Source organism: Oryza glaberrima, chromosome 7 (assembly GCF_000147395.1).
Source record: "Oryza glaberrima chromosome 7, OglaRS2, whole genome shotgun sequence".
NCBI classification, from domain to species: domain Eukaryota; kingdom Viridiplantae; phylum Streptophyta; class Magnoliopsida; order Poales; family Poaceae; genus Oryza; species Oryza glaberrima.
In genome coordinates, this window is record NC_068332.1 from 23,633,870 (window position 1) to 23,659,201 (window position 25,332).

General features: G+C 41.8%; 5 protein-coding genes across 10 annotated transcripts; 2 read left to right on the forward strand and 3 right to left on the reverse strand.

Moving 5' to 3' along the window:
- The first annotated feature begins 1,973 nt into the window (after positions 1-1,973).
- Positions 1,974-7,089, forward strand: LOC127780558 (CBL-interacting protein kinase 21). The gene is made up of 13 exons (XM_052307483.1): positions 1,974-2,976; positions 3,056-3,118; positions 4,456-4,527; positions 4,631-4,738; positions 4,856-4,936; positions 5,009-5,062; positions 5,159-5,284; positions 5,371-5,580; positions 5,697-5,798; positions 6,076-6,192; positions 6,296-6,367; positions 6,481-6,555; positions 6,702-7,089. The coding sequence occupies exons 1-13, from the start codon at positions 2,584-2,586 to the stop codon at positions 6,804-6,806; spliced, it is 1,578 nt and encodes a 525-aa protein (XP_052163443.1). The 5' UTR covers positions 1,974-2,583; the 3' UTR covers positions 6,807-7,089.
- LOC127780557 (pentatricopeptide repeat-containing protein At5g48910-like) lies at positions 3,267-8,989 on the reverse strand. 5 transcript variants are annotated; one of them, XM_052307481.1, is made up of 3 exons: positions 7,091-8,989; positions 4,052-4,325; positions 3,267-3,869 (listed from the first exon to the last, which is right to left on the reverse strand). In XM_052307481.1, exon 1 carries the CDS (start codon positions 8,987-8,989, stop codon positions 7,166-7,168), a length of 1,824 nt encoding a protein of 607 aa, XP_052163441.1. In that variant the 3' UTR covers positions 3,267-3,869; positions 4,052-4,325; positions 7,091-7,165. The 5 variants fall into 5 exon arrangements, with proteins under 5 accessions (XP_052163441.1, XP_052163440.1, XP_052163442.1 ...); XM_052307480.1 differs by having other exon boundaries at positions 3,267-3,896; XM_052307482.1 differs by having other exon boundaries at positions 3,986-4,325.
- An 864-nt stretch (positions 8,990-9,853) lies between these two features.
- LOC127780567 (uncharacterized) lies at positions 9,854-11,357 on the forward strand. Its single transcript, XM_052307492.1, has 6 exons — positions 9,854-10,002; positions 10,234-10,326; positions 10,685-10,715; positions 10,835-10,861; positions 10,939-11,059; positions 11,144-11,357. The coding sequence occupies exons 1-6, from the start codon at positions 9,937-9,939 to the stop codon at positions 11,196-11,198; spliced, it is 393 nt and encodes a 130-aa protein (XP_052163452.1). The 5' UTR covers positions 9,854-9,936; the 3' UTR covers positions 11,199-11,357.
- A 1,124-nt stretch (positions 11,358-12,481) lies between these two features.
- Positions 12,482-16,623, reverse strand: LOC127780316 (uncharacterized; the record flags this gene model as incomplete). The annotated part of the gene is made up of 3 exons (XM_052307221.1): positions 12,482-13,356; positions 13,447-14,989; positions 16,125-16,623. Coding segments are annotated over 3 exons (2,229 nt in total), but the record flags the coding sequence as incomplete, so codon positions are not given.
- Positions 16,624-20,206: 3,583 nt separating this feature from the next.
- LOC127780560 (pyruvate dehydrogenase (acetyl-transferring) kinase, mitochondrial-like) lies at positions 20,207-23,958 on the reverse strand. 2 transcript variants are annotated; one of them, XM_052307484.1, is made up of 7 exons: positions 23,650-23,958; positions 23,243-23,272; positions 22,582-22,843; positions 22,193-22,373; positions 21,809-21,956; positions 20,871-21,075; positions 20,207-20,611 (listed from the first exon to the last, which is right to left on the reverse strand). In XM_052307484.1, exons 1-7 carry the CDS (start codon positions 23,884-23,886, stop codon positions 20,553-20,555), a joined length of 1,122 nt encoding a protein of 373 aa, XP_052163444.1. In that variant the 5' UTR covers positions 23,887-23,958; the 3' UTR covers positions 20,207-20,552. The 2 variants fall into 2 exon arrangements, with proteins under 2 accessions (XP_052163444.1, XP_052163445.1); XM_052307485.1 differs by lacking the exon at positions 23,243-23,272 and having other exon boundaries at positions 23,650-23,954.
- Between the last annotated feature and the right edge of the window lie 1,374 nt (positions 23,959-25,332).

Consider the following 25,332-nt stretch of genomic DNA (forward strand, 5'->3'; position numbering starts at 1 on the left):
AATTCTAGAATACTTATATTTTGTGACGGGGCGAGCAACGTAGTATATTTTTTCCATGCTCACCGGCTGCGGAGCACGGCGCGCGGGAGCACACTTAGTCCCGCGTCTCGTCTCGGTGCCAGAATCTCCGCGCGGACGGGGCGCGACGCGGTCTCCGGTGGTGCCAGCCGCGGTGACCACATAATACTATCGCGGTCGGCTCGGCTCGGCCTGACTAGTCGATCAACGAACCCACCACACCAGCGGCCGGCAGGAATCTCTCTCTCTCTCTCTCTCTGTATGTGGTGTGGTGGTGGTTAATTAACTGTTCAGTCAGGGGCAGCACAGCCACAGGTTGCTGTAGTATCTATCACAGGATCGCCATCACGACACAATTAAGACACTGATCAAGTGACTGCAGATGGATCAAGTGCATATACAAGACGCGAGCGATGGGATCCATCCATCGAGCCCACTGTGGGCACAGCGACGGCGATTGGTTAATTGATTTTCTACTGCTGTCGTCCGATCCAATGATTCTGGTTGGAGTACTAATTAATTGACTGCTAGTACGTTCTGTAGATGATCATGTGGTGTTTGGAGCCATCTAACAGTCCACGATCCAGCTGATTCTTGGAAGGGTGTTTCCTTTGTTTATACTGGTTGTTGTACCAAATGGTTTTTTTAACTGCATGCTACTTCCCGCCCCCGGGTAACTATCAATCATTCGTTGATACTACAAGTGAAGTGAGTGGCTAGAAGCTAAAATGAAAAAAAAAAAAAAGAAAAACAGTGCCCTTTTGGCTATACAATACAAGAAAAAACATTTTTATGCGACTTTTGAAAGAGATTTGGGAGCGTGAGACGAAATGGCCTCTCGATCGGAACTGAGGAGTAGAATCGGAGTCAACTCATCGCCCATAAGACTTTTCTACCGGGCGATTTGACCAGGTATTGAAAAACTTGACAACACGCCAGTGGAAAATCAAACGAGCTCACACACAGAGTAAAATTCAAAGATCAAAATTCCAACTTTCCCTTAATTTCCACATCCTTGATAAGCCCACATTAAAAAAAAAAGGAAAAACATAACAAGTTAAACACGCAGTTAACCACAAATAATGAGAAACTCAAACACGGATTTTTCACATTTTGGTCCTTTTAAAAATCTTATTTCGCAAATAGACCCCTGAAAAAACTTATCCCAGAAATGGTCCTTTTTGGGGCACCAGAGTGGCTGGCGCCGTCATCCAACGGGACGGCGCCAGCCTCTCTGGCGCCGTCCTCCTGCTACCGTGGCGCATGCGAACCGACGTGGCAGGAGGAGGGCGCCAGCCATACTGGCGCCGCCCCAGGGAGGAGGGCGCCAGCCATGCTGGCGCCGCCGCCTCCATTCCTGTTTCTCTGTATGGAGTTGCAATGGTGTCATTTTTATTTTATTTTTTCGGATTTTTTTTTACACTAAGGATCACGATACAACCAACCACAAAAAAAATTTAAACTCGAACTACCACTTAGCTAAGTCTGAAAATAGCTAGCATACCACTTAGTCTACTTTGCACCTTCACTAAAATTAGACCATAATTCCTTTAGTAAAACCCTTTGATCAGCATGTTAAACATAATGCACTCTACCACTATATGAAATTACTTAATCTAATTCAAAATATAACCACATGAAATGACATATATAAGTTAAACAGTACATAGAGATGCAATTTTTTTATTTTTATTTCATTTTTTTTATATTTTTTTCACACTTAGGAGAACATAGGAACCAACCGTATAAAAAATAAACTCAAACGGACAAAATATGTGACTTGTAAAATTTTCCAAAACTCTACCGAAACGGACAAAATATGTCATCTATTAAAATAGGCGTAACTTTCTCATACAGACTCGGAATCAGGCAAATAATATATGCACGGACATCTATAGAAAAAGTTACATCCGATTCTCCCCAGCTTTGCGGGTTCAACGATATTAAAACCTCCAAATTCCGCTTGCAAGATTGTGTTTTCGAGGAGAGAAGTTTTTCGGTAGAGCTTTGGAAAATTCCACATGCCACATATTTCGTCCGTTTGAGTTTATTTTTTACATGGTTGGTTCCTGTGAGTTCCTAAGTGTGAAAAAAATATCAAAAAAATAAAATAAAAATAAAAAAAATTGCACATCTCTCCTTTGCACTAGTTCGGAGAGAGAGAGGAGAGGAGAGGAAAAATTCTATAGGTCACATATTACGTCCATTTGAGTTCAATTTTTCTATGGTTGGTTCTTGTGTGTCCCTAAGCGTGAAAAAAATATCAAACAAAAAAAACAAAAAAAATTTTGGGGGGGGCGCCAGCCACTCTGGCGCACTCCCCCTAGACACCTCAGCATCGCCCCGCCACGTCGGCAGGAGGACGGCGCCAGCCATTCTGGCGCCCTAAAAAGGACCATTTTTAGGATAAGTTTTTCTAGGGATCTATTTGCGAAATAAATTTTTTAAAAGGACCAAAATGTGAAAAATCCAGCTCAAACACGCATACGAAAGCAAAAGACATACTCCTACACAACAGCAACAAAAATTTTAAAAAAAAACTTTCAAAAAAAAAAAGAGAAAGGAATGCAAAAGACAAGTATGAATCCGGTCACCGACCCGGTCGCGGCTGCAACGGGAAGAGTCGCCATTCGGCAACTCCCAATAAAAACCCAGCCGAATTCCCAAAGTCTCACGCCCTTCCTCCAACTCCCCCCAAAGCCGCCACCTAACCTTCTCTTCTCCTCTCCTCTCGCGAGTGTCGAACTCCGCCACCGCGCGCGCGCGCGCCGGAGACGGCGGCCCTCCCATCCGCGGCGGGCGCCGGCAATGCGGATGGGGAAGTACGAGATGGGGCGGGCGCTGGGAGAGGGGCACTTCGGCAAGGTGAAGCTGGCGCGCCACGCCGACACCGGCGCCGCCTTCGCCATCAAGATCCTCGACCGCCAACGCATCCTCGCCATGAAGATCGACGAACAGGTGAATTAACCTTGATTGATTGCTCATCCGGGTTCCTGTTCCTTTGCTTGGCCGGCTGGTTAATTAATTTCTTGCTCAGATAAAGAGGGAGATCGCCACGTTGAAGCTGCTCAAGCACCCCAATGTCGTCCGCCTCCACGAGGTGAGCTTCGCAACCCACAGAGTTTCAGCAGAAATCCTTTCTTTTGTGTTTTTTTTACTCTCTTGCTTTCTTCCTCTTGCTGTTCAACGCCTCTTGCGCCATTGATGTTGCCGTCTGAACTCCTCTCCGGCTGCGATATAGCACTAATTTTTTTTTTAACTTGGCTGCTAATTCCTCTCTTTGGATAACTCTCCCCCTTGTGTGCAGTAGAATAATTGTCCTTTTTACTGTTTCTTGACCTGGACATCTGCATAAACAATTGAGCACACGAAATGACCACCCAATATGTTTTTTTCCTGCTCATGGAAGTAGTAGGACAAGGCAAAGGGTCTTTCAGTTTCAGCAAGCAATCAATATTATTTCCCTTTCCTTTTACTGCGCTTTTGCTTCTCGGAGTATTTTAGTCGGGTGATGATGCGCCCGTGCAGACTTGGGTTTATCAGATTCCCCTGCAGCAAAAACAAACTTGGGTTGTCACGTCAAACCCTGCGAATCTCATCACGGAGAATCGCCCACTGGAGCATTGGAATACTTGCTGATGAGATCATGTGGCTATTAGGAGCAAGGTTCATGTGCCATCTGAGCCGTACAATCTGATGATCCGATGGCCGTCGTTGCTCTACATGCTCTGAAGCCTGCCTGGTTAAGACCCAATCCAGAAGCCACCAAAAGAGCTTTCTAACGAGGTTGGCCGACATCACCCAATAATCAGAGCGATTTTTTACTAGTCACTTTTAGGCAACTTTCAGTCCTGCAAGGCAGAGAAAACACAGAAAGGCTGCACGACATGAGCCCACCACAGCAATACGTCATCATATCTATAATGCAATTCAGAAGGGAAAGTGTTAAACGTGGTGGTTTTGGTACCATTTTTGTAAGTGTTAGGTTCACCGAATGATTGCATTAGTGGATAAATGTCCGTGAGAGGCTTACTTCTTGCAAGCGGAAGATTAGAAAATGGAGCTCCTGACTCTAAAGCAAAAACATCTGCGCACCAGTGTGACTGCCCAATGATTTGGTACTGCCCAATGATTTGGTAGAGAGAGAGAGAGAGAGAGAGAGAGATGTTGCGGCTGTTGATCAGATCTCTGCCTCCCGATTGTTCATTAAACCTTGTTTCTGTAGGAGATGCAATTGACATCAAGAATTAGCTGGGGCTAAATTCCTCCAGTGAAAACCTTCCCCCTATCCGTCCAAACCTGATTCCCTGAAACATGGAATTAATCTTTTTATTGTTGCAGTTTCAGAAATGTCAAAAAGAAACTACTTTTCAGTTGTACACATCCACATTTTGTCCTTGGGAAGCCTGAGATAGATTACTTGTTTTTCCCCTGCAGGTTTCAGCTAGCAAAACCAAGATATACATGGTTCTTGAATATGTAAATGGAGGAGAGCTATTCGACAAAATTGTAAGGATTTTGCTTCTCATTTTAAGCATGCATTAATGAATCAAAAACAACTGATTGTGATTAGGGTTTTACACAACTCTAACAATCTGTTGATGCATGACAGGCATTAAAGGGTAAGTTGTCAGAGAAGGAAGGAAGAAAACTCTTCCAGCAGCTGATGGATGCTGTAAGCTATTGCCATGAGAAGGGAGTTTATCATAGGGACCTTAAGGTGACTACACAGTATCACTGATCTATCTTTTTCATATTTTAATTGTAAGCAAGAAAATAAGGACTGATCCAAATGGAACACACGATTAACATATGCTATTTTCTGTGTCTTCTGTAGCCGGAGAATGTCCTAGTTGATGCAAAAGGAAACATAAAGGTTTCGGATTTTGGACTAAGTGCCCTTCCACAAAATCAACGGGTATGGAATTTTCTCTTACATCAAATCAGCTGAATAAATTCGTTGGTGTCTAAAATAAGGCTCCAATTTCAGAAAGATGGATTGTTGCATACCACATGTGGCAGCCCTAACTACATCGCCCCTGAGGTAAGAATTAAGCATTCTTAAACTGAACCTATCATTGTTTCACGGTCTTTAGTTTAGTGCATATGGAGGATGTAGTTCTGACAGAGGTATATACAGGTCCTTCTCAACAGAGGTTATGATGGCTCTTTGTCCGACATATGGTCTTGTGGGGTTATCCTATATGTCATGCTTACAGGGAATCTTCCATTTGATGACCAAAATACGGTTGTCCTTTATCAGAAGGTATAAAGCAAGGAATCAAAGATTACCTCAGCAAAAATTTGGCTAATTTTATTTGGCTCAATATCTCAATTTAATTTTGTATCCAGATTCTGAAGGGGGATGCTCGTATTCCTAAATGGCTTTCCCCAGGTGCCCAAGATATACTGCGAAAAATCTTGGATCCTAACCCAATTACACGCTTAGATATAACTGGAATAAGGGCACATGAGTGGTTCAGGCAAGATTATACTCCTGCTATGCCTTTCGATGATGATGACGACAACAATATCAGTGATGGCAACCTACATATGACTGAGGTAACCCAACGTTAGGTGTACTTTTTGTTTGCCATATAATCCATTGCTTTAACTGAATGGTATAGATTGAACTCAATCTGTGTTCTCTCTCGCTTTTTTTTTTTTTCATGGTGAAGAATCAAGATATTGAAACCAGCCCAGCAATCAGCCAAATCAATGCATTCCAGCTCATTGGGATGTCCTCATGCCTTGATCTATCTGGATTTTTTGAGAAAGAAGTAAGTTTGATCTTTCTTTCTTGACCCTATTTGCTAATTCCTTAACTAACACCTACATTAAATCCTAGCCTGCTAGCCAAACCAGACACACCCAAAGGTCAAGTAGGCCGTAAATGGAAGGGTCCCATGTGAACTCATCAGACCATAAATCATGAAATAATAAGTTAGTGACCAGCAATTTGACAAAGCCATGGATTGTTGTCTTATATATCCGATGTCCCTACTGAGACCTCTGCTACGTTAATGCCCTTAACTCAGACATGTGACTTTGTTACAGGATGTTTCTGAAAGGAAAATCAGATTTGTATCAAATTATTCCCCTACTTCTCTATTTGAGAAGATTGAGAGCACTGTCACAGAAAAGGGTTTCCAGGTACAGAAGAACAGTGGCAAGGTTAGTGACCTCAGATGTATCTACCTGTAATATTAATATGAGCTATACTTACACTGCTCATGCATAGATGTTAAACTGAAACTTATGCTATCATGTACTACAGCTAAAAGTGATCCAAGTTTGTAAAGAACCAGCAAATCCAAGAGGACATGGAAATTTATTGATTTCTGCTGAGGTACTTCTATCACATTGAACATCCATAGCAATAAATAATCAATAGTGTGCAATGTGCCAATGTGTTTCTGTTAAACATCCATGATTCTTAATATTGATGTACTGCGTTTTCAGGTGTTTGAGATTAATGAATCTCTTTATGTTGTTGAGCTAAAAAGGTCATCTGGGGATTGTTCCCTTTACAGACAGGTATTTCTTCCTCCCTTGCTGAATCAGTATTTTAATTCATTTTCTGATGGAAAATTTAAACTAAATTATTTTGTCCTAGAGCATTGTTCTTACTTCTCAAACTTCCAATATGCAATTTAACATATATGGTATTGTTTATGTTGCAGCTATGTGCGTCACTTTCAGAAGACTTGGGCATATGCAAAAGGCAACAGCTTTTGAAGAAAGATTCTATGAGACAAGACCTTTGTCGACATAACAGTAGCTTTTGATAAAAGGGTCTCTCTAGCTTTTAGTTGTGAAGGCTCTAGCATTTTTAACAAGAGCCCCCAATACAACGACGTATGACACAGTTTTGTAAAATTAAACTGTAAATACAAAACAATCCAATTGTACACCGAAAAGAGTATACCGATCATCCAAGTATTTCCTTTAGGAGTTCATTAGTTTGTGTTCTTTTTGCCTTTACTGGTAAATCGCTACCTCCTGGGCAAATTGGCTACTGACAGTGTATAAAAGTATGATGTAGACAATCTAAGTGTACATAAACAGTTACCTCATCTTGTGTTCCTTTGAAGTTATGTGTTGAATGTGTAAGTTTGTGTCTTGTTTTGGTACAAGCATGTTAAGTTCACCAGTAATCCTTGCATGAGCACTGCCCTTCACTGAAATGATGGAAACGGTTCCGGTCTCTAACAATCAACTTGCGATCATACACCAAGGAGATCAACTTCATAGCTGAATGGCAATCTTCACAAGCTCTAAGATTCTTCGTTATTCGAATAGTTGACCTCGCAGGGGTAGTTAGCAGCGCAAAAGCAATGGCCAGCTTCTCACTATGTTCAGCCAAGGAGCGTTCCTTAGATTGCTCATCAATATCTTGCAATACCAAACCTGTCATAGGCTTATAACCTGCTTGTTTTAACCGATCCATCATCTCTTCCAACACTCTATAGATCTCCTTGGACCTTGGATGCAATCTATCACCAGAGACAAACTCATGAATCTTTTCATCCCATTCAATTGAACTTCTTCCAGGAATCCTCTGAATATTGTCCCTTCTAATCGTCTTCCTCATTTCTGCAACACCTTCCCAAGAGTTTGCCTGTGCATATATATTTGACAATAGCACATAGTGTCCATCACCAAGAGGATCCAGAACTCGCAGTTTGGCCATGGCTTCCTCTGCAATCTCCACATTCTTATGGATGCGACAGGCCCCAAGTAGTGCTCTCCAGATAATTGTGTCGGGTTCGAATGTCATGCTCCTGATGAGTTGTCTTGCCTCCTCAACATGGCCTGAACGCCCCAGAAGATCAACCATACATCCATAGTGCTCAACTGTTGGCTCTATACCATGAACTTCATTCATTGATCTAAAATACTTCTTGCCTTCGCTCACAAGGCCAACATGAGTACACGCGATAAGAACACCGACGAAGGTGACCCCATTCGGTTTCATCCCTTCAGATATCATCTTCGAGAACAAGCTGAGCGACTCATGGCCAAGCCCGTGATTGGCCAGTCCGATAATCATTGAACTCCAAGTTTGCACATCCTTCTCTGGCATTCTGTCGAACACTCTCTGTGCACTCTCAATGTCACCACACTTGGCATACATGTCGATCAGAGCAGTGCCAAGCTTCAAGTCCAGCTCTATCCTGTTGCTCTCCACGAAGCGGTGTACCTCTGCACCAACGGCCAGCGCTCCCAAATCACTGCACGCCGAGACCACGCTCACCAAGGTAATGCAGTCCGGGATGATGCTGGCGGCGTGCATCTCCCGCCACAGCTCCAGCGCTTCCTTGGATCGCCGGCTCTTAGCGTAAGCGGAGATCATCGAGCTCCAGGAGAAGGAATCCCTGTCCTCCGTCCCGTCGAATATCTCCCTCGCCAAGCCGACCTCCCCTCTCATGGCGTAACCATGGATCATCGTGTTCCAGGACACCAAGTCCCTCATCGGCATTCCGTCGAACACCTTCCTGGCCTCCGCGACCTCGGAGCGCGAGACGTACGCAGAGAGCATGACGTTGCAGAGGAACACGTCGCGCAGGGGCGCCTCGTCGAAGGCGTCCCGCGCGAGGTCGACGCGCCCCGCCTTGGCGTACATCTCGACGAGCGCGGTGCGGACGAAGAGGTCGGCGGCGGCGAACCCCGACCTGAGCGCGCGCGCGTGGAGCGCGGCGCCGACGGACACGGGCGCCGCCGCGGACCCGCACGCCTGGAGCGCGACGGAGAGCGAGAAGGAGGTGGCGAGGAGCCGCGGCGCGCGCGGGAGGAGCCCGGCGAGGAGGCGGAGGGACTGCAGCGGGAGGCTCGCGCGGAGGTAGGCGCGCATCACGCCGGTGGCGTAGAGCACGTCCGGCCTCGCCGACTTCTCGAGGCGCGCGTGCACTGCCTGCTGCTCCGGCAACGCCGCCGTCGCCGCCGCCGCCGCTCCTCGCTTGCCGCGCATCGAGTCGAGAGAGAGGGAGATCCCCCCCTAGTTTTTACATGGCGTTTAAAAAACATCAAAATATTTGAAAATTTTAATAAGATAAAACAATATGATATAAAATTCCACGAACATACAAGTTCGAATTCGATTTATATAATTAAAAACAAATATGATAAATTTGATTGTTATATTTATTGTCAAATTTATTTTTTTATACTTATATATAAATTAAATTTGAACATACATATTTGTGGAGTGATATATTACATATTGATCTATTTTATTATTTTATAAAAACGAGGAAAATTGCTATGCACACAACATGTACAACTAAAATTGATTAACGGTTGTAAACAGTTGCAATGCATATGAACATATTCTTTTTTATTGATCTATGTTGTGCTCCTTCTGTTTAAAAAAATCCAACCTCCTACTACGATGTAAAATATTTTATGTATGTCCAGATTCGTTGTCACATCCTATTACTTGTTTTTTTTTACGAAGGGAGTACGTCTTTAGTTGTACTCGAAAAGGAGAGGAGAGGAGAGGGCTTTAGCAGGAGCTAAGCAGTTGCGTGAGTTAATCCTGCACTCTGTATAATGTACAGCTATAGTGGTTCTCCATTTTCCTTTTATCTCTAGGGGTTTGTATTTTCTCATGCTCTATCCAATGAAAAGGCACTCCGTTCAAAAAAAAAAAAAAAAAAGAGAGAGAGAGAGAGGAGAGTTTCCCGGGGAGAGAGAGAAAGGGGAGGCAAATTGCTCGGGAAAAGTCAGGTGCTTCTCGGCCGCCAGATCGGCGGAAGCGATATCCGACGGGTATAACGCCGCCACGTAGTCATCCGCACGAGGCAAATACGTGGAGCGGCCTCGGCTGCTGCTTCTTCCATTCGCTTTCGCCTACCCGCCGCCGGAGAAGTGGTCGGCCCCCGTCGAGAGGGAGGGTTAGACAGGGAGAAGGAGAGGATGAGGAGCAGCGAGGCCATGGAGCTCCTGGGCCTCCCAGCGCACACCCGCCCGTCGCCTTCCGAGGTATTCATCTTCTCGATTCCCTCTCTCGCCGCTCCACCGACGAATCTCCAAATCCGATGCTTCTTCCTGGGGGTTGGTACGGCCTTGATTAGGTAGCTCTTGCTCGGAAGAAGCGATTTTAGAGCTGGATTTTGGCGGGACGGGGTGCCAATTTGAGAACCTGATTGCTATGCGGTTGGGAGTTCTTTGAGTTTGTGGTGTTGTTCTGAACCTCTGAAGCTTTTGATTCAGGTTAAGGCTGCGTATAGGAGAATGGTGATGGAATCGCATCCTGATCGTGTCCCGACGCATCAGAAGTCTCAAGCCGAGTCAAAATTCAAGCAGGTCAGGTACAGATTGATCTCTGATCATTGTGGAAAACTCCTAGGCCATCATGTTTTTCGGTTTCATGGTGACGGTGTGCTTCAAGCATGAACTTTATGATATGTGCTTTCCACAATCAAATGGCCGATGTATGCTTGTTTTTGTATCACTAGCTTTCCAGGACTTATCATAAACATGTATGTATATGGCTTCGCAATATTGCACGCGGAAGAATTTTTCATGTCTGCATGATAATTAGCAATACTAATCCGTTTCCAGTTGGATGAATCTGAATGCGGATTTACCAAATGAGCATTCCGTACACTTTCTGAAGTTGATAAAGTGTGAGTTTTAACGTTTCGTGCTTCTGTTTTTTCAGATATCAGAAGCATATTCTTGTTTGAAGGATGGTATGTCACATTTCTGCTCATCTAAATAATCAACGCAAACTCATTCCCTTTACCTATATTGCTACTCACTCAATCGCTTACCAATGAGATTTTTTTTTCTTTGTTGTCGCTGTTTTCAGGAAGAAGATATGGGAGTAGGATGGAAGGTAACAAAATCAATTTCATGAACACAAAATTTGCTGTTCTTTGTGGTAGCTAATGAGATTCATCATCATACATGCAGTACATGTGATGAGGTCTGGTGTTCCGACGGGATTTGGACGATCAAATAAGACATTGGTTAAAGCCCCTTTTCTACTCATAATTTTTGCAGCGGTTTCATTGGGTGGATTCAGCGCTTCAAGGTAATTCAAAGATCCCAGAGTTTGCCCTCTCCATTCTGTTTTTATTTCTGAATTGATTGAGGAATCAACTTTGGTTTTTTGAAGAGCATACCAGCGGCAGAATGCAATGTGTTCCTCTCAGAATCCATTTCTTCCATAGAGCAAGGCAATTGTAGCATTTCCCTATTGACAAGCGGAGCAGAGTTATGTGTACATTGTAAAACAATCATGCTGGGAACAGAAGCACCAAATGCAAGTCCCATGTACATTGTAAACAATCATCAAGTTTGTGAATAAAAGCATGAGTTGCTCTTTGTGGTTTACCATGATAGGGTGCTATTATTTTTCTGCCTGTGCCAAGACAGTTCGTGCTATAAAACATGAACACATAACAGCATTCAACAAGTAAATGGTCTACTGATGATTTGTCAATTTAGTGATATTTGTTTTCAACTTGGCACTTTTGTCTCCAATTGGTCAGTATGACAAATGAAGACATCAATACTACTCAACTAGCAAATCTATTCTAGTTGAACTGTTCATGATTGCGACCCAATTGTCGTGTTTTCATTTTTTTTTCATCGTTTGTTCGACTGCTGATAAATTGTGGAAACATAAAGGATTGTGTTCTTGCCGAACTACGATGAAAAGACATCAAAAGTTAACTCTAAATTTAAGTTTTAAAATTTAACATATTGGTTGTGACTAATAATCCAACGAGCAAACGATGGACATATTCAGATATACATTTTGAACTGAAAATATTTCATATATAGCGAACAAAGAAAGATCATTACCATAAACCACGCTGCAAGTGAGGTACAAACTCAGATCTATTGAAGTTGCTCGTGCTCATCCTACAGAGTTGTTAGTTTATGCTGATTAAAGTACTGCATCTCTCTTAAACACAAGGATCAACCGGAACTCCAGCATCTGTAGTAGCAATATTAACTCATTCCCGCATTCCTGCTTGAGTTGCATAAGTGTAAGTGTTCGCAGAACGGCTGGATTACATTACACGAGATACAACTCATGCAAATTATAGTAGTTGCAACATGAGAATTCAAGCATCTGGCAGAACCAGCGGCCGTTAAGAGCCTATTCGCAAATCCTAAGGATTAATTACTATGAATGCTATTCGATTCACAGAAATTTTCCTTTCCAAGTTGTTGAGAGAAAACATAGAAAATTTTCCATCCACTCAAACCTCATGAAAAAATTCCTATGGATTGAAGTGTGCATCCATTAATTCTTATGGATTGAAGTGTGCATGCATTTATATTCCTTCAATATTCCTATTCCTATGTGTCGAACTCCAAAACGAATAGCACCTAAATAGATTTACAAGAAACATGATACTGATAAACATTAGCTGATTCCCAGCCTTCCCCAGCAGAGTAAGCCGACAAAAGGATAACTGTGGAGACAATGCAAGCACACAACAGCACAAAACGAATATGTACATAAATCATAGCAAGTTTATAGTTCCATGGCACGCTGGCAAGGTTACCAAGGCAGCTCTAAGCCTCTAATGCATTACTGACAATATTGACATGTACCACAAGCCATAGCAGGGGTAGCTTTGTATCCACTCGAAGACTCAGACACATTGATTAAATGGACAGCAAAGGATCTCTGAACATCACATGGTTCATTCATCGATCCATTCGTGTTAAGACGAAGGGGCTTCAACTTCGGTACTCCATTGAACTGAACAGCTTGAATAGTTAGCATATTCTGGTGCCACTATGGCAGATTTCCACAAAATAGACAATAATATTTTGAGCAGATCATAACCTCCCAATATCAGGCACTATTATACTGCCTGAACAAAAGATCGTTGTTCTGTATCCATTTTGCTGATTGAAGAACCACTGGACTATCCTTATCATACCATTAACCACCACCTATGCTGTTCCTGGAGTACTGGAAGAAAAACCAGTGACAGTTTGATCCCAAGTTCCCAACTAACCACTAAGCTTAAACTAGTAACTATTTCATCTTTAGAAGAAAGGTTTGGCATACTGTAGATGCACCATCATACTAATAACTTTCACCAGAGCATAGCATTTGAAGAAACCACCAGGGCCTCAAATTATCCATCTGACATGAGCAGACAAATGTACCAAGGCTAAGCTTTCCCACCAGCACCTGTCGTGGCATCAACCACTATAATGTTAAACGACAACGGCTGCCACCCTGAAGAATGCGGCACAAACCACTTCTTTGTATTGATTATGATATACAAAATCTGAAGAACTTCACCAAGGGCAAGATGTTTCAAGCATTGATTCTTTAAGACAATTGCAGCTTGATACCTGCAAACAGAGGATATTGAAACACCATAAAACAGAATTCAAGAAAAAGATACAGAGGACTAACACATATTGATGGGTGTCAGGCCTTACTTGGATCTAGAATTCTTTATAGCAGAGCTGCCAGAGGTGGAAGATATGAACCTATGAACAGCATCAAACGTATCTTTTGGATATTTTGCATTTATATCCATTATATTCACACATTTCCAAAGATTTTGGTTCTTCCCCAAATAGAATGACATAGGACCTAACATTTTCAAGACGATGGCTTGATGCTGAATGGCAAGTTCAAGAGCCTTCTTAACATCAAAATTTGGTAAGTTAGCTTCTCCATAACGTATACAATCTGAAATATGCTGTTCTATTGGTGGAATCTTCTCTGTCTTCAATACTTCCAAAGCACCTAATATATTTCTTATAAGACCTTGAGGGTCAGAAGATGGCTGTGGATATCCTGGGTTCACTCCCCATTGTCCAGCATTTTGCATGTTGCTGGGCATACTAGGTGGTGTTGGAGGTCTGTAACTATTATAAGCAGGCTGAACATTATGAGGAGAGCCAGAATGGTTAGGGTGGTAGTTCATGTTCACACCTTGGTTGTCATGAATTCCTCTGGGGTATCCAGAAATATTTATCTGATTCAAATCAGGATAATTAACTGGTGGGCTGTGATAGGGAGGGGCACTTGGCCAGGATTGCAGTGGTGCAGTAGGAGCGCCATTATGCCCAGCTGATGGTGGGCATGAGTTGGTTCTTTGTGAACTCAATGTATGATGAAAAATCCCAGATCCACTATGAGGATGAGTAATTGAATTTTGTGGTCTTGGAGACTGGGAGGTATGAGGTTTATGATGTTTTGGATTATAGCCACCACCGTTGCCAGAGTCAGGAGTACCATTCTTCGCAGCAGATTCCGCTGAGGCACCAGACTTCTTACTATTGAAGAAGTCATGTGGAGCAGTCTTTTGATGGCAATGAGCAGATTTTGCAGGCTTTTTAGGCAGGGAAAAGGGCTGAACTTTTGGTTTACTTGACTGGTTCACCTTTGCCCCATCCTGTGATTCAGAGCTTGATGATGAAGATGACGATGGCATAGAAGACTGAGTTGGATGGTCAGTAGTGTATTCTTTAGAATTATCAGCAACTTCAACTGAATTTTCTTCGTTGCTTGCTGGTTTAGATACATTGTCTAACTGGTTTCTTCGAGGTTGCTTCACTTTAGATTGCTTATCTGCCTTGCCATTACCACCCTTTTGATGATCAGACTGGAGACCATTCTGAGGGTTTGTGTCTGTAGTAGTGTCTGAAGAATCTGAATTAATGTTCTTAGACTTATCTAACTCAACCATATTGCCACTTGCTGTGCTACTAACATATGGCGACTCTGCTAGAGGTGGTTCTCCAGCTACAAGGCTTTTCCAGAGCCAAACACTCTTCGCTGCAGCAGTAAGGGCCTGAGACACATTTGGAGGCTGTGCTAGTAGAATATTGTACCGTCTCATTGTAAGCTTATGAAGGGCATTAGAGAAATCCCGATCACCAGAAATTAACAAATAGTTTGCTGGTGGAGGGTTGTCAATAGCCCAGAACAGCATGTCAACTAAGATCTTCTTATCACTTGCATCTTTAATACCTGCCAGTTGATAGGAAACAAATTAGTTGATATCAATTCTGCCATTGTTTAAGAGAACATGAAACTGTTTAATAATATAAGTCTTGCAAATTCATGAATCTTTTTATGCAAAAAATTTGCTTCCATGAAACAAGCTCTAGTTTGCAAGAATAATTAAGAAACATGGATTCAAAATCAGCACGCAGCTATGCCAATGACATGTATAATCGCCAACATTCAGAAGAATATCTGGGATGCAATATAGTGGTTAAGGCTGTACAGGTCCGGTTAAACTGGATTTTGCCAACCCACACAGGAATAACATGGTATGTGCCTGTATTTATTCCAGTTTGACAAAACATAACTAGGTTGATTCACCCCTAATAGTAATAACTCAAAATCATTCTTCAAAACATTACACAAATCGTACAACTGTGGACCTAAGAGAAGATGAAAACTCGAAGACGCGGCTATTAGAAAACAAAATTGACCTAGTCTACTACACAAAGTCAAATGGAAGACATGGCTACTAGAGGCTTAGAACTTTGTAACCCGTAGTATCATATCACGCAAACACAATCAAGATCATAACAGCAACCAGTACAAATAACTACACCACAAGAACCAAACCCAGCAAAGTCCACAACCAAACCCCGAGGACCCCAAATATCACATCCCCCAATCACCACATAAAAAGATACTAGCATAGAACCACATTTATATGTAATCTTAACATCCACTATTCCAAACCCTCATCAATCCTTTTCCTAGCCAACACCATCAATACTACGACAACCCTGTCAAAGGCCAGAAGAGAACACCATCAATACCACGACAACCCTGTCAAAGCCAGAAGAGAAACTACACCTACACGGCTAAGATCCAGCAACAGGTGCATGTCTCCATGGAAACATCCAAGCCTCCATGATTTCCACTGTTGCCCTCGACTATTACGACAGATCCATCAAACCTACACGAACCGAAGCATTTAAAGCGAATATGGCACAAATCCAGCCGACCACGCACCACCGAGAATACGCAATCTAACATGCATTGGTAATCAGGCACCGGATCGCCACTCCGCGAGCAATTTCAGAGCAGAGAGGGGAGGTTGGGGGAGGCGAGGAGGAGGAGGAGGGGGGTTCCGTTTCCGTACCGGCGGGGACGTGGTTGAGGGAGATGCCGGTGCTGGAGAGGGCGTGGGTGACGGCGTTGCCGATGCGGCCGATGTCGCCGTAGGCGGAGATGGAGACGGGGCCGGTGTAGCCGGCGGCGGCGAGGGCGGAGCTCATGTTCTGGGCGATGAGGTTGGGGTCGCAGGCGCGGGGGACCTGGCAGTTCTCGATGTCCCACCACACCGACGTCTTCGCCGTCGCGTACTCCGCCATCGCCACCGCCACCGCCGCCGCCGCCGGTCGCCGACTCCGGTGATCCCCCCCTAGGGTTCGCCGGCGGTGAGGTGGGGGGAGTGGGGGGCTGGGGTTTGCGGGCGTGGAGAGGTTTTTTATTGGTTTTCGACGGCGGCGGCGTCGAGGTGGACTCGAGGAGAAGCTATTCTTTTGATTTTTTTTAGATAAAAAAATATAATTAAGGACGATATTTGTATATGGATAAAATAGTTTGGTGCGAAGTGGAGAGAAGCAGTGGCGAAGCCACCGTAGGGGCCAGGGAGGGCCAACACCCCCCTAACCCCTATGTGACCTCCCCTCCCCTCTCTTCTCCCAAGGATGATTAGCACTTATAATCTAGCTATTAATTATATCATTAGTTACAGATGAGACTAACTATATAGGATATAGGACAACTGACTTATGAAATGACTTAGCTAACTGATTTATCATTTTAGAAGTGATTGCAAAACTCCAATTAATGGAACAAACTGTTCAATCATCCATATATTAAAAATATTACTGAATTTTAAATTGGCGAATCATGATATATGGGTTCTTGTTCTCTCTTGTAGCTAATCGCTGTAACATGTATGATATCGAGTTACCGATCATGCATCAACACTACAAAATCACTGTTCACTGAACCTTAAGTGAATTACCACGTCTCGTAGATGGCACCCCCCATCTCTAAATCCTGGCTTCGCCACTGGAGAGAAGTATAAAAAAACATATACACGGATATCCGTACCTGGATTTGTTTTTTCTAATGCGGGGGGAGTAAAGTTCAATGGATACAATAAGATCTTTTTACTTATGCTAAGTCAAAATTTAAATTTTAAAATTTAGTTTTAGAGTTGATTTTGTGATTTTTTTTTATAATGATTTATTTTACAGTATTTGTTTTTAATCGTTAAGGACACGTATATAAAGGTTATACGTATAAGTTATTTTCTAATTGCTAATAAACCTGTCGATAAGCATATGAATAAGCGAAACGATGGCACCAAATAAAGTATTTCCTTTTTGAAATTTAGACGTACGTTTTTGGAAGGCATGCAATCAAATTTGTGCAGGAATCCAAACCATTAGATTTTCCATGCACACATTATTGAACATCTGTAGTAGAATATATGCACGTGGATTTTCATTATTACTAAACCATTTTAAATTTTTGATTCTAAAAATAAACCCCCAAATTTATTGAAAAAGTAAACTTTTTTTACCACGCCATCCGAAGGGGAGTAGCAAGACAATGCAAAGGCAGGGATCCGAATCCTATGCAGTTGACTGCTCCGTGCTGTTATCACTGACATGTGATAAATGCACGGTAAAATGACTGCAGAGGATCTCATCAATCCGCAAGGGCAGTAGCCTACCACGTCATTGCAGGTGCCATGTCATGGTTTTTTTTTTACTGGTGCCAATTAAAATAGTATGATTAGAGATGTTTAAATATAGCAATAGGTTTTTGGATGGTTTCTTTTCAAAATTTTAAAAAGTGTTTCAAAAACAATCCATGGTTGTTGGTTGCTATCTGTTTTCTCCATAGAAAAGGTAAAGGTTAACCATGACTTGACAGAAAGATTTTATGTTTTTATACGGAAAAAGAGAGAGCCCACATAGCAGTGCGTATATTCATTCGCAAATGAAGGCTCTCACAGTTCGCTCTACGGCTAATAAACCATAGAAAAATAAACGAGTCAACTGAATAAAAATAATTTATTGGTGTAACTTTTATTATTCTTTCTATTGTAAAAATCAAAACTAAAATGAAAAATTTTATCTGCAAGTAAATCTTTTTGGCAGGTACACAGAGAGCACAATGGTGATGGTGCATACCTACCATGGAAAGCAATGACCTACTATCAAAAGGCGCAGAACAAACTGCATCATCAGGACATGGAAAAAAAGCAAAGCTGCGTCATCGAAAGCTATAATACAAACAGAGTATAGTAAAACCAATAAAAGCAGATTGGGCTATAGAACAGGAAAATGCACTACTTTAAAGAAGTTAAATCAGTGAACAGCTAAAGGAGAATGGGCCGATGAGTTAATTTCTTCTCCTTTTTATTAGAAGAATAAATAAATGAATTTAGTAAAAAGAAAACATGGTTACAAAAAAAATGATGGAGGCATCCTTTGGAATAGAGAAATTTTAGAGAATTTTCGTATGAATTAAACCAATTACTGTGAAATCCTACAAAATTCATAGGTTCCAAAAGACTTCTTAAGGGACATGTGCTGGCCCATGTAGTAGTCCTTTTGCTTAGACAACAAGAAAGAACGGCGTCTGAAGAAATGGTTTTTGCAGAACCGTGTAACTTTTTTTTTAAAAAAAAAAAGAATCGCAACTTAAAAGGTTTATGTTCCCTCTTCATGAGAGTGTACTTATCTTATGTTTTTTACATTGTGTTTTGTATCACATGAATGATTAATGCGCACCATATTGTTTACTATCTCATTGACTCAAGAAATGTCCACACTTTGAGGTTTTGTTAAGGGACGTGTTCGTCGCTTTCTATCACGGTCCTCGTTCTAGCACTGGAAGGCCTTGCCTGTTCGGCCGCTCCAGTCCCCTTCCTCCTCAATCTTCCGCATCCTCGCCAATGGCAATGGCATGGAGAAGGAGATCCATATCTCGTCCTAGTCAAATAAAGTTTTTAGGTTTTTCCTCAAGTAAACTCCTTATAGGGTTTTAGATTTCCCAGATAATCTAGAGTTTATCTTTGTCTATGGATTACGGAATCTAGACAATTATTGACAAGATAGAATAGATCTTCCCTCTGTTGGTCAAGTTTTTATTTAATTGGCAGTATCGGCTTTAGGATCTGGTTTGCCGACATGTTCAGTGATGCCAGTTTTCCAACTCGTTGGAAGAATAAAGACGATGATCGATGCTCGTTTATATGGTTTTGCACATGTTGAAGTTGAACGATGTTGTGACTGCACTCATTTGCTCGTATCTCTTGTGGTAATCTAAGATATAGAGCCTCTTTGTTCTATTTTCTCATATTCTTCCTTTCTTGCTTTTGTAACAACAGGGTTGTGATATATCCTCTTATTTAATATATGGGAGAATAGCATATTTGGTCCTTCAACTTTTGCTTGGAGATCAATATGGTCATTGATATTTCATTTTGTTCAAACTGGTCCTCAAAGTCTATCTTTCAGTCTGCTATGGTCCTTAGACCCACCAGAAAACATCACGCACACATACCGTCTCACAATCTTATATAGATTTGTCATGAAATGTCTAATATACCCTTACATACAACATAAGAGAGAAAAAAAAATGTCACACACATTTACAAATACTCAAATATATCGATTTGTCTATCAATACATCTAACATAATCAATTTTGTGTATATATCAATTCCTGGGATTAGATTAAATTATCTAATCATATAAAATTAATTAGTTACAGTATTTCATATCACATACAAATGGACATATCAGACATTTCACCATCCATTTTTAATAAGATGATGACATGGCATGTCTACATGACACTTCCGGTGGACCCAAGATTCATATTGGACCATATGACAAAGTTTATAGATTTGATTGGAAAAAATAAAATATCAAGGACCATATTGACCTCAAAGCGAAAATTTAGGGACCAAATGTGCTATTCTCCCTTAATATATTTTGTCATGTTTCGAAAAAAAAACAGAAAATAGTTCATGCTTTGTTAACTTTTGGATAAACTAGTTGGTGCTAAACTCAACACCAAGCTTTTATAACCCCTAGGTGCATACTTGATTTGCAAAATTCCAGAACCGACAGCACGAGGTTTTCTCCCCAGATCAATGGACAGAGAAGTTTCAAAAGCTGCAAACTATATGTAGAACAAAAGACATTCACTTGATGAAGTTAGCTTACTACTGATAACTATCAAACTACATGAAGCTCAACAAGTACGAGAAGTATGAACAATGCCATGTGCGTGGCAGAAGAATTCTACATTTCGCTACAAGGCAGAGTAGAGAGAGAGAGAAAGAGAGAGAGAGAGAGGAGACTTGTGCTCATGCTGCTGCAAAGCTGAAGTGATGAAACCGTGGCAACTACTGTAGAAGGTTAACAGCTATAGGTGGCTGGCACTTAAAAACAATATTCCAAACCAGCCCAGGAATTACAAGAGACAAGAGCAACCTAATTAATTACAGAGATGGTATCAGGACAGGGAAGCCTTCAAGGCAAGGGCTCCTCCGAATCTCCCAACCGTGACAAGTGCAGGTAAGCATCGGTGCCTAAATGACAGAAAAGGCAAGACTGGTCAGATCAACATATAGTGGATTATAAATCTAGAATTTGTGATAATTGCAAAACAAAGAAATACACAAAAAATAATCAGTTAAACATGGATGGATTGTTCAGCATCTAATTCTATAACCAGTAATTGGACTTTGTCAGCACATAAAAAAACAGAAAACCTCAGCTAAACAAAGTCTAAATTATTAGACATTCACATTGGTTAGAAATCAGAAAGGAAATGAAGTGTGGGAATACCGTATCCTTCCATAGAGATGATTTGCAGGTCACCACCAAAATATCGAGCATACAGACGACTGATTGGAAGACCATAGCCATATCCAGCCATAGTTACTCCTTCACTAGGGCAATCCATATCAGGTGGATTCTTTGCAGTGCTATATAGATATGTGAAAATTCTTGGAAGGCCGCTCCTTGGTATTCCACCACCTTCATCACTAACCTGCATCAGTATAACATTGATGTTGAAACACTTAAATATCACTTCCCTTATTTTATGAAAATTCCAACTCCCTGATGTTTCCTCACATGGAATATTTCTCAAATTTATTCCAACTAGAATACATTATATATTGCACCAAAAGATTGAGCAAGATGTAACTTCTAACGACGGAAAGCATCTGCCACGTAAAAAGACAGTAGCACCTATCATTCTTGACACTGACCAGTTTCTAGTAATGATAGTAATGATCTGCCCCACAAACAACATGGCAGCTGTACAGAAAGGCAGCTTGACTTGCATCACATAATAACAGTATATCAAATAATGTTCTTCAGCTAATTAAATTTTCTGTTCGTCAATATTACTAGAAACAAATATACCATTCAATTTGCATCCACTTCAAAGATAAAATATAGCATCTTTCTTACTGCCACATTGGCTTAAAGTTGAGACATGTCCTGTTCAGCAGCCAGCACTAATTCTTACCTGATCCTTCTGCCAGTCACCATCCAACTCAACTAATTCGATATAACTATATAAGTCAGAGTCATTCATATTTGCTATTTATGCCAAGAATGTTAAAATCGTATGATAAATTGGTGCCAGTGGAACTTCCATTACAGTCATTTGAGTCTAAAAACTTGTAAAGGTACAACTCATTTAATGACTGCTCATACCTAGGGAGCTAGGATGCTATTAATAACAGATGTTTGGTGATGTAATAGATGAATACCTTGATAGTTACATCCTCTGCCCCATCAGCAACGATAATTCTAACTGGAGGAACATCTTTATCGGAATTCATATATCGTTCCTGTACTGCACGCAAGGAGTTCTTCACCAATTCAAATAGCATGAGATGTAGATGTGATGAAACATATCTGCAGTTTACAAGGTTAAAGGAGTTAACACATTAGTATGCCAAAATTTAGTAGGCAGTAAAAGATGACCCCGAACAAATTATGTCTTATAAGAATAGTCAAATTGAACAGAAAACAAGCTCTATGACAATAGAAGAATAATCACACAAGATGCACTAACAGAAAACATGAACTGGACTAAAACATGGTTAATGAAGTTTGAAAAAAACTAATGTTAATTTATATCGGAGACTTACGGAAATGTAAAAGTTGGGTCTCCATAGATGTCGATCTCAGGAGCTGATCCATATTCCCTCAAACAAATAGAACGGGCATCTTCACTGGCAGCTTGAGCCACCTGTATAGGGGACAATTCTGTATTAATGAGGCCTATGACGCCAGGCTCTGGGTCAGGATCATGCAAAGCCACATGCTGCCCTGAAATTAAGCAAGTTGACAATAACTCAGAACAAGAATCTATCAATAACTAGAACTGCACTCTTATATGATTAGACAAATTAGCACATAAACCACCATACGATTTAGGACAGGTTAGGAGATAAAGTTGACTAAAAAAAGATGTCACTGCCGGTACACCAAATCCAGAGTTGCATTATGACAAAAAAGCAGTGTCAAGCTTGCTAACCTATAAGCATGCGGATCCCAATCCTTGACATGTAGAATCTGTCAAGAAACTCGTGGATCTCGTCAAATGCAGTGGGGATCTTCCTTGTGCGATACTGCTCGTTCTTGAGCTGTTGAACTCCCAGTGCCATCGTTGGAACCACATTATTGTGGCGTACTTTGATCATCTTGATCATCTGCGTAAAAGCGAGCTCGTCGTTCCTATTCCTCACTTCTGGAAAGTATCTGATGTCGCGGAAAGAGTCCAAGTACCAATCCCGCACCTTCAAAGATGGCGAACAAACCCACCATCAGTCCCACAATAAGAAACTTAAAATTTGCATGAATGAATTCAGCTGCGAAAATTCCTTGATTAAATATTTACTCTGTGCTGACTCCAAAATTATTCTAGTACAGGCGTGATAAGATCAATAAGACAGCACAACATAAACTTGAAGCAAATTAAGAACCCCCGACCCCACTCCAAGAGAACAAAATTCAAGCAAGTTGGCGAGCAAGAATATCTAAAATTGCCCCCCTTATCCTACTTTTTTTAGAACACCTTTCGAATATTAACAACACAAACACACAATTGATGCTGTGTCAAGAGTTATCGACTACTACACCAATTTCAACCAATACAAATCGCACATTTTAAGTAGTTGCATGTGGTAGTGATGTACCTTATTCACACTCCACTCCCCCAGAATTACCTTTCAAAAAAAATTTCCCAGAATTAATGATAAAGGTGATATTCTAATAATAACAAAACATGAAAGACATCAAAGGATCCATCCAAAAGGCGCCACCTCTTTTTAGAATAATTCCTATTAAACATCACTGCAAGATAAGCAGATTCAGATAAGCATGCAACGGCATAACCCATCCATAATCAACCGAGCCACACCGAAAACTCGCCATTAATTCATCATCCATCCACGGGCCAAAACGACAGAACAAACAATCGCCATGATTCAGTGTGGGCATAGAGTAATATACATCCAATCGCCCACCAAATCATCAATCAATCAACCAATCGATCACAACGAACACACAGAGAGATAGAGAGGTGCGCGTGGTAAGTAACTACCTTGAGGATGGCGGGCTTGCGGGAGAGGCCGAAGGGGAGGGACTCGAGCTCGAGCGCGCGGCGCGCGATCCGGATGGGGAGCTCCTTCTGCAGGAACTGCGCGGAGAGCAGCAGGTTCCGCTCCGTGGGGCGCGACCCGAACTCCATCATGTAGCGCAGGCTCACCCCCGTCTGCTTCATGCTCCCCCACCTCCCCACCTCCTCCGCCACCGCCCTCGCCACCGGCTCCGACGCCATCCTCCCCCCACCTCCACCTCCACTTCTACCTCCTTCACCGGCGGCGAGATTTGGGGATCGACGAGCGCGGCATGGGAGGCCGAGCCGAGCTCGCGCGCTTATAAAGCGGAGGAAGCGAAGAACAGAGGAGAGGTGTGTGGCGTCAAGAAAAATAAAAAAATAAAAGAAGAAAAAAATTGCTGGATTAGCGCTGCACTGGTGTGTCCCGGATAGAAGGAGAGGAATATGGTGGGGCCCAGGTGTCAGTGGGAGAGGGGTATCCCGTGCAAGGTCTGTGGGGCTGAGGTGTCAGTGGGAGAGGGTGGTTTACTGGTATCCAGCGCTAGGTCTGTGGGGCCGGGTGTCAGTGGGTGGTTGGTCATTGGAATCTGTTGTTAGCCACATGAGCTTATCCACTATGAATTAGTGGGATAAATCTCAGGACAATCGCCCCAGCTTAATCATGTGTTTTTTTTAATCTATCGTTTCGACATTTCCGTAATCTTTATCCAAAAGTATGTTGTGCTTAGTGTAAATATGTTCGATCAGAATTTCCGAAACCTCAAAATTCAAAAAGTTCTAATTGGATCGAATAAACAAGCATTCCTCGTATATTAATGGCCGAAGGAATATTTTTGAACTAAATTAGGCCTATGTTTAGAGTACAATTAAACTTTAGTAGAGGGATGCGGTCATGGTCGACGACGAAGACGACTTCACACGGGAATTTGGTCCAGTGGCACTACCAGGAGAGTGAATCTTTTTTATGCTAAATGAATCATTTCATTTATGCTGATTTACTAGTGGACACTATTCATGGAAGATTCAGGCCACATGCTCATTTTCCCCCACATGCATGCACAACACCACCAAACCGCAGAAAATGACCCCAAACGATTCCAGGCCTCAAAATTCTCCAAAATCAAGAATAAATATCCATGGGTTAAATTTTTAAAATTAACCATATCAGTAGGAAATATCACAGTGGTTAAGAATCTTTCAGAAAGAGATATGGCTAGCTTTATACCATAGGTTGTGATCTAAGTGACAAAGGCCATTGGAGAGAGTTCCAGGCATGGAGCGAGGCAGGATGGCCACAGGTTTGGATCCATGGTGGTGGAGAGATCCAACGATTCGGCGCAAAGGGAGAACCATAGATTTTGTTTGTAATAATCATCAGTGTAATACGTTATTACCTTCGAGGCTTAATTCTTTTCGGATTATTTATCGAATTGTTGAAACGAATTGTTTACTTCACGTTTTAAAAAAAATATTCATGTTTTTGAATGAAAAAACTTTCTTCTACTATATTTGCTCAGAGAACTTGTTTTAAGAGATTATCAAGTTTATTTACCAAAACAATTAACTCGTGTACAAAATAGATAAATCAAAAATAATAATTCGCTCAACGATCTATTTCAAATCTAAGCGTTTAGATCACTTGATTGATTCCAACTGTAATAATCA

Coding starts and splice junctions, on each gene's coding strand:
- LOC127780557 (XM_052307481.1), bottom strand. CDS start 8,989: ATGCGCGGCAAGCGAGGAGCGGCGGCGGCGGCGACGGCGGCGTTGCCG.
- LOC127780558 (XM_052307483.1), top strand. CDS start 2,584: ATGCAAAAGACAAGTATGAATCCGGTCACCGACCCGGTCGCGGCTGCA. Junction 4,739..4,855: donor TTTATCATAGGGACCTTAAG/GTGACTACACAG, acceptor TGTCTTCTGTAG/CCGGAGAATGTCCTAGTTGA. Junction 5,063..5,158: donor CTAACTACATCGCCCCTGAG/GTAAGAATTAAG, acceptor AGGTATATACAG/GTCCTTCTCAACAGAGGTTA.
- LOC127780560 (XM_052307484.1), bottom strand. CDS start 23,886: ATGGCGTCGGAGCCGGTGGCGAGGGCGGTGGCGGAGGAGGTGGGGAGG. Junction 22,844..23,242: donor GGGAGTGGAGTGTGAATAAG/GTACATCACTAC, acceptor CCATCTTTGAAG/GTGCGGGATTGGTACTTGGA. Junction 21,957..22,192: donor GACCCAACTTTTACATTTCC/GTAAGTCTCCGA, acceptor TGTAAACTGCAG/ATATGTTTCATCACATCTAC.
- LOC127780567 (XM_052307492.1), top strand. CDS start 9,937: ATGAGGAGCAGCGAGGCCATGGAGCTCCTGGGCCTCCCAGCGCACACC. Junction 10,327..10,684: donor CCGAGTCAAAATTCAAGCAG/GTCAGGTACAGA, acceptor CTGTTTTTTCAG/ATATCAGAAGCATATTCTTG. Junction 10,862..10,938: donor ATATGGGAGTAGGATGGAAG/GTAACAAAATCA, acceptor TCATACATGCAG/TACATGTGATGAGGTCTGGT.